At 40.0% G+C, this 18,384-nt stretch overlaps 10 protein-coding genes across 10 annotated transcripts; 6 read left to right on the top strand and 4 right to left on the bottom strand.

The window, feature by feature from the left end:
- Positions 1 to 526: 526 nt before the first annotated feature.
- Positions 527 to 2,839, bottom strand: MAK10 (Mak10p; the record flags this gene model as incomplete). The annotated part of the gene is made up of 1 exon (XM_037288611.1): positions 527 to 2,839. The coding sequence occupies one exon, from the start codon at positions 2,837 to 2,839 to the stop codon at positions 527 to 529; it is 2,313 nt and encodes a 770-aa protein (XP_037144506.1).
- A 529-nt stretch (positions 2,840 to 3,368) lies between these two features.
- AFG1 (Afg1p) lies at positions 3,369 to 4,892 on the top strand (the record flags this gene model as incomplete). Its single annotated transcript, XM_037288610.1, has 1 exon — positions 3,369 to 4,892. One exon carries the CDS (start codon positions 3,369 to 3,371, stop codon positions 4,890 to 4,892), a length of 1,524 nt encoding a protein of 507 aa, XP_037144505.1.
- Positions 4,893 to 4,928: 36 nt separating this feature from the next.
- Positions 4,929 to 7,370, bottom strand: SYF1 (mRNA splicing protein SYF1; the record flags this gene model as incomplete). The annotated part of the gene is made up of 1 exon (XM_037288609.1): positions 4,929 to 7,370. One exon carries the CDS (start codon positions 7,368 to 7,370, stop codon positions 4,929 to 4,931), a length of 2,442 nt encoding a protein of 813 aa, XP_037144504.1.
- A 300-nt stretch (positions 7,371 to 7,670) lies between these two features.
- VMA8 (H(+)-transporting V1 sector ATPase subunit D) lies at positions 7,671 to 8,498 on the top strand (the record flags this gene model as incomplete). The annotated part of the gene is made up of 1 exon (XM_037288608.1): positions 7,671 to 8,498. One exon carries the CDS (start codon positions 7,671 to 7,673, stop codon positions 8,496 to 8,498), a length of 828 nt encoding a protein of 275 aa, XP_037144503.1.
- A 125-nt stretch (positions 8,499 to 8,623) lies between these two features.
- Positions 8,624 to 9,754, top strand: HG535_0D04840 (putative aminopeptidase; the record flags this gene model as incomplete). The annotated part of the gene is made up of 1 exon (XM_037288607.1): positions 8,624 to 9,754. One exon carries the CDS (start codon positions 8,624 to 8,626, stop codon positions 9,752 to 9,754), a length of 1,131 nt encoding a protein of 376 aa, XP_037144502.1.
- Positions 9,755 to 9,843: 89 nt separating this feature from the next.
- On the bottom strand, positions 9,844 to 11,019 carry RML2 (mitochondrial 54S ribosomal protein uL2m; the record flags this gene model as incomplete). Its single annotated transcript, XM_037288606.1, has 1 exon — positions 9,844 to 11,019. One exon carries the CDS (start codon positions 11,017 to 11,019, stop codon positions 9,844 to 9,846), a length of 1,176 nt encoding a protein of 391 aa, XP_037144501.1.
- Positions 11,020 to 11,794: 775 nt separating this feature from the next.
- On the top strand, positions 11,795 to 12,955 carry ERD1 (Erd1p; the record flags this gene model as incomplete). The annotated part of the gene is made up of 1 exon (XM_037288605.1): positions 11,795 to 12,955. The coding sequence occupies one exon, from the start codon at positions 11,795 to 11,797 to the stop codon at positions 12,953 to 12,955; it is 1,161 nt and encodes a 386-aa protein (XP_037144500.1).
- A 2-nt stretch (positions 12,956 to 12,957) lies between these two features.
- RRP17 (rRNA-processing protein RRP17) lies at positions 12,958 to 13,632 on the bottom strand (the record flags this gene model as incomplete). The annotated part of the gene is made up of 1 exon (XM_037288604.1): positions 12,958 to 13,632. The coding sequence occupies one exon, from the start codon at positions 13,630 to 13,632 to the stop codon at positions 12,958 to 12,960; it is 675 nt and encodes a 224-aa protein (XP_037144499.1).
- A 288-nt stretch (positions 13,633 to 13,920) lies between these two features.
- DFM1 (Dfm1p) lies at positions 13,921 to 14,736 on the top strand (the record flags this gene model as incomplete). Its single annotated transcript, XM_037288603.1, has 1 exon — positions 13,921 to 14,736. One exon carries the CDS (start codon positions 13,921 to 13,923, stop codon positions 14,734 to 14,736), a length of 816 nt encoding a protein of 271 aa, XP_037144498.1.
- A 632-nt stretch (positions 14,737 to 15,368) lies between these two features.
- On the top strand, positions 15,369 to 17,375 carry CAT2 (carnitine O-acetyltransferase CAT2; the record flags this gene model as incomplete). Its single annotated transcript, XM_037288602.1, has 1 exon — positions 15,369 to 17,375. The coding sequence occupies one exon, from the start codon at positions 15,369 to 15,371 to the stop codon at positions 17,373 to 17,375; it is 2,007 nt and encodes a 668-aa protein (XP_037144497.1).
- Between the last annotated feature and the right edge of the window lie 1,009 nt (positions 17,376 to 18,384).

The raw sequence follows: 18,384 nt of genomic DNA, 5'->3' as shown, positions 1-18,384 counted from the left end.
GGATAGCTAGGCTGAATGATCAGGAAATGAGCCCTGCGCGAGGGCCGCCTGCTGAGGTCGCCGGGGCCGGGCGGTGCGACAATAATTTCGCAGCATAGGAGCGCTCCCTCAACACACGGAGAAAGACGCAAAAAAGCTAACATGAAGTACAAATGGCGAAGGGCACTGCAACAGAGTAAGGCTTGTGGGTAGCCACATACCGATTCGAGAGCACTGACGGTGATCGATACTTCTGTACTAAATAAGTCGTGAAGAAATGGCTTTTCACCCGTTTTTTAAGATAGTCTCATAAAACCCACCCCCCACATCAGAAAGATAAATTCAATAAACATCCGAGATGTGTGGGTGTTTGAAGTTGAAACAGTCTTATAAGAGTTTAGGCTCTGTGACCTCGGCGGTTAAGTTCTGAGCTGTGAATGGATTTCATGAATAAAAATTCGACATCGTTTTCTATAAAGTTCTACAAAAAACATGGAGCTTTTGCGTATGTAGGTATAGTTTAATAACCTTTGTGCCATCTCTCAAGTCACTTTTTAGATTTGCTTTTCTGCCTCCTAGTATCTACTAACTCAAGCAGGGGGAAAAATGATGATGCATTTTCACAAGATTTCAATCTCATGGTAAATAAACTTTTGGGGTCATTTTTTGTCTGCTTGTTCTCTAGCTTTGCATTTATCACCTTGCTATTGAGCTGGATGGCTTTTGCTGACGTTTTGAGTCTTTGGAAATAGTCGGTCGCCTGTGGTTTCACCAATCTTGTGGCCGAATAAAGCACTTCACCATCCTTATCGCTTGCTATACATTTTATAACGTTGTCGACGGCAATAGAGGCGTTCTGTGTTTCCTTTTGGATACACTCCATGGTTTTTTTGAGTTTTAAAGCAAACATCGGTTCTGAGATCATGAAGTCGTTCAAAGTAGACTCTATCATGTTATATGGGACAACTTCTGGAACACCGATTGATGAGAATACCTTCATTCTTAGTTCATAAAGAAGCTCATTACTCGTAAATTGACACTTCGTGGTTGATTTATTGTCAATAACGTTAAAAGATTTCAAAATAGCAAACTGCAGAACCTGTGATAGCGATAATGATCTAATTATTGTGCATTCCATTAGAAGAAAAGTCAGAAATTTTTTATTGGTTTGCAATTGCGCCATCTCTGTGTCCATCAAAAAACGATATTGTGCTCTTAGCTTTTCTTTCTTCTCGCCTGCTTTCAGTTTCTTTATCTTTTTATTAAGGCTAACAATTTTATTGATCCTTGAGTCTACGAATTTATGAATTTTTTCCAGACACGATTCTAGTTGGTACGAAAGATAGTATGAGTACCAGAACATTACGTAAGACTCAAACGGTTTATACACGTCTAGATCAAACCCTTTTAAAACGAACTCAATCATTGCTGTAACCTTCATTGCAAATATCCATGATGTGAAGGGAAGCATGCTATCGTCTGAAAATGGTTCATTGGCACGATCAGCCATCATTTTTGATTCGAACTCGAGCTCAATGTTTTCCATTTGGACTTGTAATGCATCCCACAATAACAACTGTCTGTTGTAACCTTGCCTATAACGGGATGTATTTTGAGCGGCATTTTGATACCAATCGAACAGGACGTTGGTAATATCTTCTAGAACTGGAACTGCTTCTTCCGGTAACTTTTTTGAAATTTCTGTTGAGGCCAAAGAGAATTCTAAAGGATGTAGTTGCGCAAATTGTGAAAACGTATACCTTCCAAGCACAGTTTCATCATGTCTAATGATGAATGCAAAAAATACAGCTCTTGAAATAACGTGTCGTTGTGTAGCCTTGTTGAAAAACTTCGTAAATTGCATAAGCTCCATTACTGTTTTTGCCTCATTTACGCTCAAGATCAGTTTTAGATCAGTGGCCATTACAATGAATCCATCGTAGTTTTTAGACGGTATTACAAGACTTTTTGGAGGCGATTGATTGGAAAGCCTTTTCTGAATGCCCATTGAGAAACAACCCAGCGGCAGAATGAAAGTCTCGGAGTCATTTTTATTCTGCAAGTACAGGGCTTCCGCCATTAATTTATCAAGGTGCGCTGTGCCTGCTGAATATTTTGTCAGACACTCTTCCATACAGACGAGGCATTCGATCAATTTCAAAAGATGCACCAAATGATTGGCGGTGTCCCCATACGCGCTTAAATGTTCTAAACTTACCTTGAGAGACTTATTGATTTTGCTTGGTTCACAAACATATGACAGGAAATCGAGGCCCATGCTGTTAAAATTCAGATCCTCCTCTGGACAAACACCACCGTTTTTCATCAACCTTTCAACAAATTTGGCAAAGTAGCTGATACCATAGATAGCACTGCATAACACTTGATCATACAGCAAATCACCAGTTTTCAAATACACCATGTCATCAATATTTGCAGACTCTATTAGCAGATACTCTAAGTAGCGGCAACTAAGAATGGTGGTAGGTAGCAGTTGATAATCATTCAGCCAACATATCAAATACCGACACAACTGATCCACAATTCCTGTTACGAATCCCAATTTCTCAACTTGACTCTCACCATGAGCTGTGTTGCAATCATATTCAGTCTCTTCTTGCGATAAGGTGATAAGACTGGTATCCAATTTTTTATTGTTCACTTCAAGGGAGTGTGTTCCTTCAAAAAGATCGAAACTAGGTTCTTTTATGATTGAATCAGGCTGCAATGCCAATCGCATTCTTTTTAGGGTTTCAGTAATGTCTATGAGATCATCTGCCGTCACAGTATTATCCGAAAACAATTGTGGCCCTCTCTGCTCCTCCACATGCAATTTCCTCAGTCCTTGTTCCAGTACCATCGAAAAAACCTACCACTAGCTAACTGCTTGCTACAGTTAAAGCAATGTTCTTTTTGGTTCTTTCGTAGGTGTTTTACAGTGACCTTTTTGAATCACGAAATCGTTTCGAGTGCACAAGATTTTCGGTCATCACTGTCCGAAATTCGGGAAGTGCTCTTCATGTCTCGCAATACGTTGTTTGCAATGTTGATGATTTAACGCACCGCAAACGATCTAACACGATATTTGCAGAAGTACCACCGTCATCTACCACAAGTTACTGCCATCAAATTTAATGAGAAGTTTTACTCCTTTGATAATGACTTTCAAAATGTCCGTTTTTTTTTTCTGAAAAATTTCTGGAGTCTCGGAAGTGTCAATCAGTTACCATGGCGGTCCGCATGGAAAACCTATTGAGATCACCGAGATTGGGTTATTTGTGGAGAAGTTTCCTTCGAGGAACTTCAAAAGGAATAGAAGAGATTGAAGAGTAATTTGATTCATACTGGTCACTTTTGCGGGTTAAAATTGAATTGTAGACGCCTATCAAATGATATATGTTGCTCAGGTCGTGAGAAGCGGAAGACTACAGTGGGTATGCTTTCGAAAATTTCGTGTCAGCGTCCAACAGTTCAATAGGGGTTGCTCAGATGTGGTTCATCTCCCGGCAGCGCATTCTGCGGTAACACCACTGCAAGAATACGAACGCCTGGTAAAGCTGAAGAAATTAAGAGACGATCCATATCAGAGAAGCATTATAAAATCTCTAGGCTCCCTCTATGACTCATTAGTGGAGTACAAACCGGCAGAAATCGTATCCCCAGATGCTTTGGATCAGGTTGGTTGGAAGTCGGGGTTTCTAGGCAAACTTCTGGGGGTTAATAAATTCAGCTACAGCGATGAAATATCGGAGAAGATTCCCAAGGGCATATATCTATATGGTGATGTGGGATGCGGCAAAACAATGCTAATGGATCTTTTCTATTCCACAGTACCTTCGCACCTCACCAAAAAGAGAATTCACTTCCACCAATTCATGCAATACGTCCATAGGAGGTCTCATGAAATTATGATAGAACAGAACTTAGACGTGTTGGGTAAAGCCAAGGGGAGAGAGATCGACTCAATTCCTTTCTTGGCTGCTGAGATCGCCAATACTGCTCGGCTACTGTGCTTTGACGAGTTCCAGGTTACTGACGTCGCAGATGCGATGATCTTGAGAAGACTGATCTCAACTTTATTATCCAAAAATCATGGTGTCGTTCTCTTTGCAACATCAAATAGACCACCGGACGAGCTGTATATTAATGGTGTTCAAAGAAAGTCTTTCATTCCTTGTATTGAACTAATAAAACGAAGAACCGAAGTCATATTTTTAAACTCTCCAACCGATTATCGTAAGATTCCGAGGCCATCACTTTCAGTTTATTATTATCCTGAGAATGAATTGAAATATGATAGTGAAAAATGTAAAAAAGCAAGAGAGTCCCATATTAGACAATGGTATGATTATTTTGCTCAAGATGAAAACACTATAGAAGTTGATCATGATATTATAAATGACTTTACATTGACTATTTGGGGTCGTGAGTTTAACGTTCCAAAATGCACTGCACCTCGGGTGGCCCAATTCACATTCAAGCAGTTATGTGAAAGACCTTTGGCAGCTGGCGACTACTTAGCATTGGCACAAAATTTCAAGGCGTTCATCGTTACTGATATTCCCTATCTCTCAGTATATGTGCGTGACGAAATCAGAAGGTTTATCACATTTTTAGATGCAGTCTACGATAATGGAGGTAAATTGGCTACTACAGGCGCCGCAGATTTTACATCTCTGTTTGTTGAGCCTGAAGAGATAAAAAGTAATTACGAGTTAATAGTCAGACCAAAAAACGAGAGTATTGAGGAACATGATGAAAGTGACGATGATCTGGTTAAAAATCATGGATTTTCAAAAGAGATTGCCAAAAAAGCACAAATATTTGCACTTGATGAAGAAAGGTTTGCTTTTGCAAGGGCGCTCAGCAGGCTAACCCAAATGAGCTCTACAGATTGGGTGGAGAGGAGGTGAAAATACGTCAAACGTTATACGAAAGGCTTCAATAACCTATAAATCCAGTTCTATCTCTTCAGGATTGACTGCTTTGCTATTTGAGGCTGAAACAAACGCAACGTTACCTTCAAATTTACTTTCAGATTCTGTATCAACCAGCATCTCATTTTCCAAATTCTTTTTCAGTTTAAGCATTTCCTTGTATGTCTCTTTATCACCGTGTTGCAGTTCGAACTCATCCCAGCTCCCCCATAAATTTATATTCTTTTGCGGGGGTAACAATTGTGCGCCATATCTAAAAATTTCTCTGGCCCTATCTATTTCGTTCAAACGGGTTTCTGTTTCTGCAAAATCTATAACAATACCTATAATTTTAGAATTTGGCATAGACTGTATACATTCCTCGTAAAGTTTCCTTGACCCTCCCTCGCCTAGCAATGATTTTGCTTTAGAAAGACATATTTTCCATAATGAGAGTCTACTCTCAATATCCTCTGTACATTTGCAGCCTTGAAACAAGATTTCAACACTGCGGTTGGCAAAACCATTTTTTTCTTCGAAATCACTGTATAGAATGAAGATCGCTTTACAATCAATTTTATTTGGTAGCAGTGTTTCTAATGCTTGATCAAACAAATCACGTATATGCTCAGTGGATAATGGTGCGTTTTTATCCATACCCTCCGCAAGATACATGTTCCATATTTCGAATTGCGTCTCCGGAGGGAAGGTTGCAATAGCCCTTTCGTAAACTTGAAAGCCCGCCTCAGTGCTCTTGTATTTTTGCAGGAAATGAGCATAATTTATGAAGATAAGAGGTGTTGCTACCTTCAACATGATCACCTGCTCGTAAATATTAATTACTTTACCAACCTCTTCAGGATTTCTATCACAAAAAGATTCCACAAGATCCAGCAGTAAGTTCCATAAGCACAATGAGCTGAATACTATTATTTGGGATGGCATCTTTTTTTTGCCTTTCTTGTACTTCTCGAGTTGTAAGTCGGGATTTTCAGGCACTTCTAGAGCTGTTTCCAGCAACTTGATAGCTTTCTCCATTCCATGTGGTCCTAATTCCAGTTCATGGTTTACCCAGCAGTCCCATATTTTTTCTAAGTCTTCCATATGTACGTAAGGCACGCGCAAACCCCTGTCCCAAACCTCTCTAGCATTCTCGTACTGACCAGCTTCCCAGTATAGTGCAGCATATCGGCACCACAGCTCTCCAAACGATCCCGGAGTTATTATTTTAGAGGGATCTATTTGCAGAATGGCTTGAGCAAATACATCGCATTTTTCATTATTTGCATGGAATAAGCTGGCTCTCTCCAGCCAAGTATTTACTACGTTTGAATTTTGCCGTAACTTCAGGTCATTGAGTTTGAGCTCACGCTCCTTGGTCAAAGTTTCTAAATTGTTCATATGACTAATCAGTATAGGCTCCCAAAGATCTTTTCGCAGCTCTACGCCCGGTGTATCCAGTTCCTGCAAGATGACTTCAGCACAAGCTTTCTCGTAGTCAATATGGAAGTCATATATTGCAGCAAAATCTCTAACGGTTAATGTATCTGCCAAAGAGGATTTAAGCAGATTTTCCGCGTCTTTTAATCTTGCTTCCTTGATATAAAACCTAACCAACTCTACTATCAGTGTAAATTTTTGATGTGGAAAGATAGTTTGCACCTTAGCGGAAAATTCTTTGTACTCATTGAACTGTCGCAGTTGTTTAAGTGCCTTCAAATAGCTGGTATAAATTTGATACTGTAAATTGATATCGGGGGAGATGTTCTCGTTTTTTCCTATATACCTGTCAAATGAAGAGACAACAACCTCATTAACACCGGTTGAAGACAAATAAATGAGCGTTTCAGGTATCTTGTCCTTGGGGCAAACCTCTAGATATCTTACAAGAAGTTCTGCCGACCACATATCACCCTGGGCATGACTTTCGATCTCAGTTCTGTTTTTGAATAGACATCTATGCACCACTTCCAACAGCTCCTCATACTGACCCTCGTTGGGAACATGTTCTATTCTAGACAGTGGAAGCATTGTCTGACAAATAAAAGGGAGAAGTAATCCCCAAACTTTGGCGTGCGAGTCCCTTGAGATTTTCGATAAGCTTTCATCAAGCGCCACTCTGATCACTGAAAGATCATATTCAGCAATTGCAAATTTTAGGAACATCAAACATATTCGATCGCACTTATGGCTAAAATTCGCCAAGCATCGTTTAAACAGGTTGGTAATTGCATGGTACTCAAACATGTCGCTGTCGAGCACCCATTTGATGTATTCCTCCCATGCTTCCAAATCACGAGTGAATTGTAAGCAAAATCGCTCATAAAGCCAGACAATATGATTGACCGATTTCTTTTTATTATATTGAGACTTCCAGCTGTCCAAATATCGTTTCCAAGTCACTTTATTGTTTGGCGTGCTCTGCAACTCATACTCAAAGGCAATATCATCACTATCAGTTATATATTCTTCCATAAGTGACTGCCGAATGTACAGCTTGAAATGGACACAGAGAATGTTTAGCTATTGGTGATTGACTTTGTTATTTCTTTGCATTGCTCGATGGCCCGCTAAGATGTCATTATTATACCACAACATCTTTTTGAAGGAAAATTACCCTGCCTTCGGGGAAATCATTTGGCTGCACAGTGAGGGATGGGAGATTCAATTACTTCAAGAATGGTAGTATTGTCGTTTGATATAAGGTAGCAAGGTGCAGTGCAGAGCATTCGTGCACAATTGTAAGGAGAAGGCAACTTTTGTGAATACAGCGTGATGTCTGGTACCAGAGAACAGGTATTTCCCACGCGTATGACGCTTGGGCTAATGAAGACCAAATTGAAGGGAGCCAACCAAGGTTACTCACTTTTAAAGCGTAAATCGGAGGCTTTGACCAAGAGATTTCGTGATATTACCAAGCGGATTGACGATGCCAAGCAAAAAATGGGTCGCGTAATGCAGACTGCTGCATTCTCTCTAGCTGAGGTTTCATATGCGACCGGTGAAAACATCGGCTATCAGGTTCAAGAAAGCGTCTACAATGCTAGATTCAAGGTCAAGGCACGTCAAGAAAACGTTAGTGGTGTGTATTTACCGCAGTTCGAAGCGTATATTGATTCAAGTATTAATGATTTCAAATTGACCGGTTTAGGTCGTGGTGGCCAACAAGTTCAGCGTGCAAAAGAAATCTATTCCAAGGCAGTAGAGACTTTAGTAGAGTTGGCTTCATTGCAGACTGCATTTATTATATTGGATGAAGTTATCAAAGTCACTAATAGAAGAGTTAATGCCATCGAGCACGTAATTATTCCAAGGACTGAGAATACTATCGCTTACATTAATAGTGAACTGGATGAATTGGATAGAGAAGAATTTTATAGATTAAAGAAAGTCCAAGAGAAAAAACAAATAGAAACTGCTCGGATAGATGAGGAGATGAAACAGGCTAAATTGGCCGAACAGAATGGAAATAATGATACCGATCTGGGTGACGAGAAATTGTCGAGTGAACAAAATAGTGAGACGCAAGGAGTTGCCGCAACTCCAAAAGGTTCACCATCGGCTGATTTGATACAAGAACAGGAGGACGATGTTATCTTTTGATATATAGATTTATATTTTTCGTAAACATTTCCTCATGTTTTTTGACTCCTACCACAAATAATAAAAAAGAGAGCTGTCTAGTGAAATGTAACAATTTATGCATTTAGAGAGCGGAGTAATATAGGATGCTGTGTTCTATATTCATCGCAGTGATTTTAGGACTACTAACTACAGTCACTGCATTGTTTAATGATCCGCTGAAAGTATTAGATGTTGGCGAGGATAAACCTCTAGTTGTTAGGGAATCAGAAAAGCTAGCTTTAAGAAGAAGGGGAGTTCGATTTATAGATATAAGCAAACACGGCACTTTACCTTGGGGCAAAAAATATACTAAATTCGATGAGATACCGGTATACAACTATCCAAATCAGCTGACAAATGGGAAGGAATTTCAGGAGTTGGCCTCATTTATAAATGGAAAAGAGCTATACGATAATTTAGCAAAATTTACAAGTTTTTTCACTCGATATTATAAATCACAACATGGCTACGATTCTGCCAAGTGGCTGTCTTCGAGAATTAACGAAACAGTAGCAGGGCTGTCAGAAAATGCAGTGCTTGTAGAACATCATTATCATGAGGGGTGGATGCAATTTTCCATTAGTGTAAGAGTAATAGGAATTGAAACTCCAGAGAATATAATCATGATAGGATCTCATCAGGATTCAATGAATCTTTTATTCCCATCCTGGATAGCCGCACCGGGGGCGGATGATAATGGGTCTGGGACAGTTACCGTGCTTGAGGCATTGAGAGTTTATTCTGTAATTTTGCGCAAAGGATATCAACCCAAGAATAGCGTAGAATTTCATTTCTTTTCTGCCGAAGAAGGTGGGTTATTGGGTTCATTCGACGTTTTTAGCAAATACAGAGAGGCTGGTAAAAGTGTTGTTGCCATGTTACAACAAGACATGACGGGATACGTCCCCGACATGAAAGATGAACATGTTAGCATCGTGACAGATTTTACATCAGAAGCACTCAATGATTTTTTAAAAATTGTCATTGACACGTATTTGTTGATACCATTTAAAGAATCAACTTGTGGCTACGCCTGTAGTGATCATGGCAGCGCCATTAAGAATGGGTTCCCAGCTTCCTTTGTTTTAGAGTCTGTTCATGCTAAAACCAATAAGTATATTCACACAACGATGGATACGATAGATAGGCTCAACTTTGACCACATGAAAGAGCATGTAAAGCTAGTGCTGGGATTTATTATTGAGCTTGACAACTGGAAAGTTGAGAGAAAGTAAGGAAAGTTCAACATAATATTATTTACAAGCTGCACAAAAGACTGGGATATATTATACATATCATGAGAATATCAGTGTATCAATGGCATTCAAAGCCTTGCAATTTTACCTCTTGGTCTATCTTTAACCTTCATTTTATTTTGATTTTTACCTCTTCTTGTCTTGTACCCTTTTGCTAACTGACCCCACGGAGACATAGACAGTTTTTTGGATTTTGATTTACCACGACCACCACCATGAGGATGATCACATTTATTCATCGCGACACCTCTTACAGTTGGTCTTATACCCAACCATCTTGATCTTCCTGCTTTTCCAAGAGACCTGTTTTGGTGATCAATGTTTGATACGATACCAATAGTGGCACATGATTCCAAAGATACATAACGATGTTCACCACTTTGCAGACGAATAATAGCTTTTTTCTTCTCAGGAATTTTGGACAGTACTCTTGCGTAAGTGCCGGCAGCACGACAGAACTTGCCCGGTCCAACTGGTGTGATACCGACGTTATGTATGATGCTACCCACTGGGATCATAGAAATTGGTAGACAATTACCTCTTTGGGCAGTTCTCACACTTAAGATTGCTGGATCTACTTTCCCACCCATTTCATCTAACAGGTCCTGTGGGATACCATTTCTAAATGATTCGACCGTATCGCCCTCTCTTAACCCATCGCATGCGACAATGTAAGACAAGCTCCCTGTGACAGTGTGCTTCAACAATGCAATGTGAGAAGTTCTACCTGGATCATATTCAATCCTCTCAACTATTTGCTTTCCTGATGCCATACGATGGAAATCGACTATTCTAATACGCCTCTTGTGACCACCTCCTCTGTGACGGACTGTAATTTTACCGGAGTTATTTCTGCCACCTTTACCCCTCTTCGCTATCGTCAGCGAGTATATTGGTCTTCCTTTATGTAAGTATGGATATATTGGCGACATGTACCATCTGAGACCAGGTGAGATCGGTTTCAGTTTTTTCATTTGTGTGATTTCTTTGGACAACTTGCGACGTCTTTTGACTAATTCATCCTGTTTCTCCAGAGTGGCCACGTCAGTATTATCGGGTACAATCTTCAACATTTGTGCTGATACATATGTGGAGTTCATCTCCATTTTAGAGCCTTTCACCTCCGGCTGTGTTGCTGAAGAAAGCCATCTTTTACCACTGCCGAGAGCAGACGAAGCAGCGACTAAGGAGCTGCCACGAAAGTATATCGATAACTGGTTTCTTACAGTTGTCAATAAAAGCATCCTGGCAGACTGCTACTGATTATATTAGGCCTAAATCTATGCTCTTCAACCGTATACTTCGAATAATCCTCGAATTGAACCTTTCCATGCCCGTTTTTTTCTCTTTAACCTAATCGAAATGAACGCGACATTACCCGTCCAACACTTCTCAACCTATAAATTCCGAAAATTTTTCTATGTGAAAAGCTAAATATTAACCTCCATTTGCTACATTGTACAATGTAAGTTTAAAAGAAAGAGCCATCATAAGCTTCTTCTCTGAGTAGCTAGATAATTGCTTAACGCATCTCAGGCACGGCTCCGGTGATTTGTGGATATTATTTTGCAGGAACAGATGTTGCTGCTGAATAGAATATACGGTTTTTGCTATATATATTACTGCATTTAACTAGTTCGAGGACTTTCACTTTGACGTTAGAATGATGACAAGTTGTCGCCCCAAGCGGATCTAATACCGAAATGACCGATCTATACAACACATTAGCCAAACACTGAAAATTCTGATCTAATGTTAAAAGAGACTCTTTGAAACAGTTTATCAGTGAAAGCAAGAGCTGAAACGTATTCTATTCATTAATAACACAAATACCTACTCTTTGTAAATTTGAGACTTTCAAAAGTTTCCAAAACAATATTTTTTTATGATGATTGTAGATAATATACATTTCCATGCTAATCATGATTTAAAGAAGCCATAATAAGCATCTTTATAATGATTAAAAACAGTTTTTTCTGATTAATGTTGTAACGATGAAAGGGTCTTTTCTTGTCTTGAATGATGAAAATGAAAAAAAAATGGAAACACGAAAACTCGATACATCTGCTCCTCCTTGACTGGCGATTGGCAAACAAAAGACGTCAAAGAGGGTCAATGGATGGCGAAAAAGTATCAGGAGAATTGCCAAAAGGTTGGAGTTTACAAATTCCCCCTGCAGAGCGCGTTAATGTGCTGTTGCTAATTGCTATATGGCTATGGCATTGGATATTGGTAATAATGTACTCTCGTAAAATTGATATATCAAGTGTGCTTCAAACACGGAGACCAGATGAATTGAAAGTTCCGTTAGCACATTCGCAACTGATTAGATTCTCAAGAGCTTTTGGAATCAAGCTTTCCAAAATGATTGTGCCGCTTATAATAATTAGTGTTGCATTTCAATCATTCGACAAGGAGACGAGTAGTTTCATTTATTCAGCAATATCTTTTCTTCCACTACTACAATTTGTCGTAATTCTTGGTTTTATTTGGAAAGATTCTGTCATCATCAGGTATTGTACCGAGAGACTTCTTCTTATTGAACCCACGCCTCGAGTGTTAAGAAATATGTATATTCTATTATCTGACACATTAACTTCATTTGGTAAGCCATTGGTTGATTTCTCACTATACCTAACAGCACTCTGTCTTCCTCAGGATAGCATTTGGACACATTTTGATTTGCTGATTTCATTACTCCCATTAATAGTAAGAGTAACCCAATGTATACGAGAGTTTTACTTGACAAAGGATAGGTCACTGATATTCAATACAATAAAGTACTGTTCAAGTATACCAATAATCACATATGTGTGGTACAGCAGGGTACAACCCGAAAAATATGATTACATGAAACATGGATGGTTCTTATGCCTCAATTCCTGTTACACATTTTTCTGGGATATTAAAATGGATTGGAAATTTCAATCATTTTTCAAGATAAGAGCAATCAATAAAAAACATGAAACTATGATGTTTCCAAGATACTTCTACTATATGGGTACATTATTCAATTTACTAGTTAAATTCTGGTGGATCTGGACCATAAATGGTCAAAGGCATGAAATTTTCTTTGCTAATGAGCAGCAATATTTCGAAATCTTAAGAAGATCAATATGGATAATTTTCAAATTAGAATCTGAGTTTATCATAATCACAAAGAACAATGATGAGAAGTAAATTCACTGCCTCCTTCTCTTGTTTCCATTAGCCTTATACTGATTGGCTTTTCTTTCATTTTTGGTTAAATATCTAAATTTTTTCTTTTTCTGCTTCTGTTTTGTCTTTTCATCGGCATCTTTAATACCTAAGAATTTTGCATATTTGCTTGCTCTTGTGATACTTTGGTCGAGTATTTCGCGACTTTTATCAAGCTTGACATTATTGACCTCTGCCAAATATTCAAAGTTATCGTTTGGCTCCAGCGTTTCCACACTAACAGAGGTACTATCACTATAGAGAGTCTTCAAAATTGGTTTGACTTTCTCTGTTTCACTTCCGTTATCTGAATCGAATCCTTTCCACTCTTCCTCGTCTTCGCCAACCTGTACTTCTTGCTCGTCATGGTCACTATCCAAATCAAGCCCCTCTTTGAAATTTCGTAATTTTTCGTCTAGTTGTTGTCTTCTTTCTGCACGTATATTTTTTCTTTGCTCAATTTTGGCCAAACGATCCTGCTCTTTATTGAAATCCTGAGCCTTTTTCTGCCTCTGTATTTTACGTTTATGAAACCCAGTTAAGTAATCTAATCTTTGATCTTTATCAAACGTCACTTCATCTGTCCCGAATTTTTTCAGCTGCTTGTTAGCATAATTCTTACCACGCGATAGGATCTGTCTATTAGTCCTCAATGACATTATATTTTTGTGTGCTGTTCTATATCTGAGGATACATGTACCTCTAAATGATGCTATATCTATAAAAGACCTGGCACGGCCCTTCGATGAGATAGATCATCTCTATCACTATAGTGAAATTTTTCATTTCCGCGTCCAAATGTTCCGAGCCGGGTAACACAGACTCTAGAGGACACTGCAAGGAAAGGATCCAAAGGAAAGCATACGAGGGATAAGATTTGGATGCGGAGGATATGACTTGTACAGAAAGCGTCCCTACCGAATCTACAATCAAGACAGCAGATCCGAATGAACAAGAACATCCATACAGGCCGCGACAGTGGATATGCACGCAGCGAATTGAGCTCGATGCTCAATAAAATACCCATTGTGACCAGATGGGTGATTGGTGCCATAATACTGCAAACTATCGTAATCAGACTGGAGATTCTCCCTGCTGAGAAAACGTACTACCATTTCGCCCTTTCCGCAAAAAAACTACAGATCTGGAGGCCCGTTACGGCGTGCTTTCTGCTGCCTCCCAGCTCCGCAATGGCCCTGATGGATCTGTACACCATATACTCGAGATCGGCCGACCTGGAGCGAAGAAGAAACACATTGGACTACCTGTTCTACATGTGGTTCTGCATTTCGGCACTTGCTGCACTAGCTGCCGCATTCTTCGGACTAAGATCCTACGTCAATCTGGAGACTAGTTTCAAGTTTTTCCTATCCTACACCTGGTCTGTCGACAACGCAAATGCACGGGTTGTGTACTTTGGTCTGTTCCCCATCTTGGCCAAATATATACCGATAATGGAGTTGTTTTTGGCCTTTCTGTTCAACGAGAACTTCATCGCTCCCCTTATGGGCCTGATGGTCGCCTACGTGTTCCAGTGCCTCGATACCACGTCCTTAGGACCCATATACGGCTCCATACGTCATATCCACGGCTATGGCTTCTCGCCAACGGGCCACTTTGGTATGCCGAAAATCGTCAAAAACATCTTCGCAACCAGAAACAACAGCTTCCGCCAGCCGGGCGCACCTACAGCCGCTTCTGCGAGGTCTGCGAGACCAGTGCGTCACGAGTTTCCTGGAAAGGGCAGACGGCTCGGAGACTGAGTTACTTGTTGTCTCCATGCCTCAGCAGCACTTGTGAGTTTTACAGAACGTGGATCGTGCAATTGGGCAGTGGAACGACTGGCGCTGGCGCACGATGGTGCGCCATGATAGAATCTTTCGTGTCTAGTTTTATTGCTGAATACATACAGCAATGCATATCTTCTATACTATTTGCGTCAGCATTGGCGTCAGCGTTGGCGTCAGCGTCGGTGTCAGTATTCGAGGCGGTCCAATGGCGGTTTTGTGAAATCTAAAAAGGTTACCCGTCACATGCGGGGTGTCTGTGTGGCTAAAAAGCACCGTCATGCACGCGGGGGAGGGGGCGGGCTCGGAGATTGTGTGCGATACCCCGCGGTAGAAATGGCTGACTCAAATACCAAATGACAGAAACAAGAAACATGTCTTGAGGATTGTGATCACTGAAGTACAGGGATTGCTAAATCAGATAGAATGCGGATTTATTCGGATTGTTGGAGTGAAAGGTCAGTATCCGGTAAGGTATATAAAGAGACATTGGATAAGGGAGTTGGTTGAGACTGCTCGTGTGGGCATTGGGTTCTGATCGGATTCAGCGGCGGGTAATTAAGGACTCTATTCGAACAGTACCTTTCTTGCTTCTATACAATCGTGGGATGAAGGTGTGCAGTAAGCGGTCTGTACTTGCAGGTGTGAAAAATAGTTTATCAAGTTTGAGACGTATGAGCAGCTTACAGCGGTTCCCATTTGAGACGCAAAATGGCGAGCATTATTGGGCGGCTAAAGATAATAGGAGCTATCAGTCTGCGAGGGCAGGATTCAAAGGCGCCACATTCGCGCACCAAGCGGATTTACCATCTTTGGTGGTGCCCGAACTGAACCAAACAATGGCAAAGTATCTCGAGTCTATCAAGCCTTTCTGTAAGGACGCGTCGGAGTACTATAAACAGGAGCTGTTGGTCAGGGATTTCCTGGGCAACATGGGGCCTGTTCTGCATCAGCGGCTCGTCAAGTTTTCGGAAGGCAAGAGAAATTGGATGTCGGAGTTTTGGGACAACCAGTCGTACTTGGAGTACAACGACCCTGTAGTTCCGTATGTGTCTTATTTCTACACCCATCAGAGGCTGCCAAAATCGCACAAGCGGATCGATGCAGATCCGCTGTTGAAGGCTACCGCAATTATAGTCACAGCTAGTAGATTCATCGAGGCGCTGAAGGACCAATCTTTACCGCAGGAACTGATTAAGGGGACGCCCTTTTGTATGAACAGCTTTGAGTTGATGTTTAACAGTTGTCGATTACCGGGCAATGCCGAGGACAATCGCGATACAAGTATTTTCTATTCGATCTATGAAAATAACTTCATCATTGTGTCTTTCAAAGGTAATTACTACAAAGTTCTGACACATAATGAGAGTGACGGTACTCCTTTAAACCCACGTGAAATCTGGGAACAGCTATATTTCATCGTTAGTGGCTTGAACTCTCAGTTGCAATCTGACACCAATGCTGGTATCGGATTGTTAACGAGTCTGCCACGTGACCAATGGAGAAAAGTGCATCACGAATTAGCAAAGAACCCATTGTCTAAGGATTCCCTGTCGACAATCCACAAGGCCTCGTATTTATTAGCACTGGATTTAGATGATCAACCGATAAGCCTGGAGGAAAAATCAAGAAATGCGTGGCACGGTGATGGCATCAATAGATTTTTCGATAAGTTTGTACAGTTCTTTGTTTGTGGTAATGGCAGTTCAGGATTCTTGGGTGAACACTCGAAGATGGATGGTACCCCGACATGCTTTTTAAACCACTACATTTGCAAAGAAATTTCAAATTTGGCACCAACAGAATTCATTGATAACGTATTCAATAGACAGAAAAGTTCAGTCTTGCCTGCAAAAGATGTTACTCATTTACCATTCTTGATAACGCCGTTTATTAAAGGTTGGATTGAAAAAGCTAATGAATTATTTGCTGAAACAATGGATGAACACGATTTGAGGGTGTGGCATTATAATAGGTATGGCAAGAATTTCATCAAAAAACAAGGTATGTCACCAGATGCATTCATCCAACAAATAATTCAATTGGCAGTTTATAGATACTTGGGTAAACAGTTACCAACTTATGAGGCAGCATCAACAAGAAAGTTTTTCAAAGGTCGCACTGAAACTGGTAGATCGGTATCAATTCCATCAGCGAAGTTTGTTTCAACTTGGGAAGACCCATCAGCGACAATTTCAGAGAAAATTGACGTTTTGAAAAAATCAGCTAAATACCACTCCGATTATTTGAAAGCAGCTGCAGCAGGTAATGGTATTGACCGACATTTCTTTGGTATGAAAAATATGTTACAGAATTCTGATGAGACTCCGAAATTATTTCAAGATCCACTTTTTAATTATTCATCGACATGGTTAATTTCAACTTCACAACTGTCATCTGAGTTCTTTAGTGGTTATGGCTGGTCCCAAGTTAATGACAATGGATTTGGTCTGGCTTATATGCTGAATAATGAGTGGTTGCATATTAATATCGTTAACAAACCTATGAAAAGTGGGCTGTCGGTAAACAGCATGCACTATTACTTGTGTGAAGCAGCGGATGAAATCGCGGATACTTTAATATCATCTGCAGAACCTTTGAAATCGAAACTATGACAACAATTTATATTTCTAATGCCTTATATATGCGTACATCCACACTTATTTGTAATATCGAAGTGTATCAAAAAAATTCTAATAATCGGCAATTAATTTTGCACAAGGTCAATAGCGAAAAAGCGAATTATGCCCTTGTACAGTAGGTGTTCTCTGTAAAATTACAGCAATATAAATAGTCTTGGTCACAGGAGCCTTAGAATTAAGGCAAGTATTAGAATGTTCAATATCTTCGATATTTGACATACTCTGCAGCGGTGTGATCATCACTCGCAGCCTGACTTCTTTTCAAACAATATACCCCCACAGACTCTCCTCAATTCACATGATTTCCTGGATGAAATTTGCTCAGTACCTTATCAATATGTATCAGATCGCTGAACAGTGTTTTAAGTCTTATTTACTTACTCGATTTCGTTATAATAGCTCGGCGGCTAGAAAGTCCGAGCCATAAAAGTTTTAAGCAGCGTATCTCCAAGAGCCTTAAAGAATATACCGTTTCACAAGACCAATAAATGCTGTGCAGAACTGATAGCCAACTGCTTTATGACAAATAACAAAATACTAAGCTCTACTAAAGATAGGGTGAAACTGATGGTATTCTATTGAGAAAAAGTAATTTGACATATGGCAGTGAGTGGAGCTCAAGGGTTCATGTGCTTATGAAAGCAATTCACAGACAGGCTATCTGGAAATCAGACAAATGGTTGCAGATTTCGAGTATTATGTCAACTCAAGAATTTATGTCTGCCTGGAGACTAACTGCGCTACGTGACTTTACTGAGCTACTTAAACTTCAAAAATAGCAGAATATGGAGTCGAAAGAAAAGCTCCCACATGATTATAAAGATGTATTTTGACATCAAAACTTCGTAATCGAAGAATGTTTGAAAAGATATTTATGACCAGTTTTTGTGGATTAATGAGCTCCTCTTATTCAAAAAAAAGTGATCAGAAGGCCGGGATCATCTCCTGGTATTTCCTGATCCATGCCCAATTGAAGCACATA

The sequence above is a fragment of the Zygotorulaspora mrakii genome, chromosome 4 (assembly GCF_013402915.1).
Source record: "Zygotorulaspora mrakii chromosome 4, complete sequence".
NCBI lineage: Eukaryota > Fungi > Ascomycota > Saccharomycetes > Saccharomycetales > Saccharomycetaceae > Zygotorulaspora > Zygotorulaspora mrakii.
Note: the sequence above shows the minus strand (reverse complement) of the source record. Positions and strands in the feature narration are given on the sequence as shown.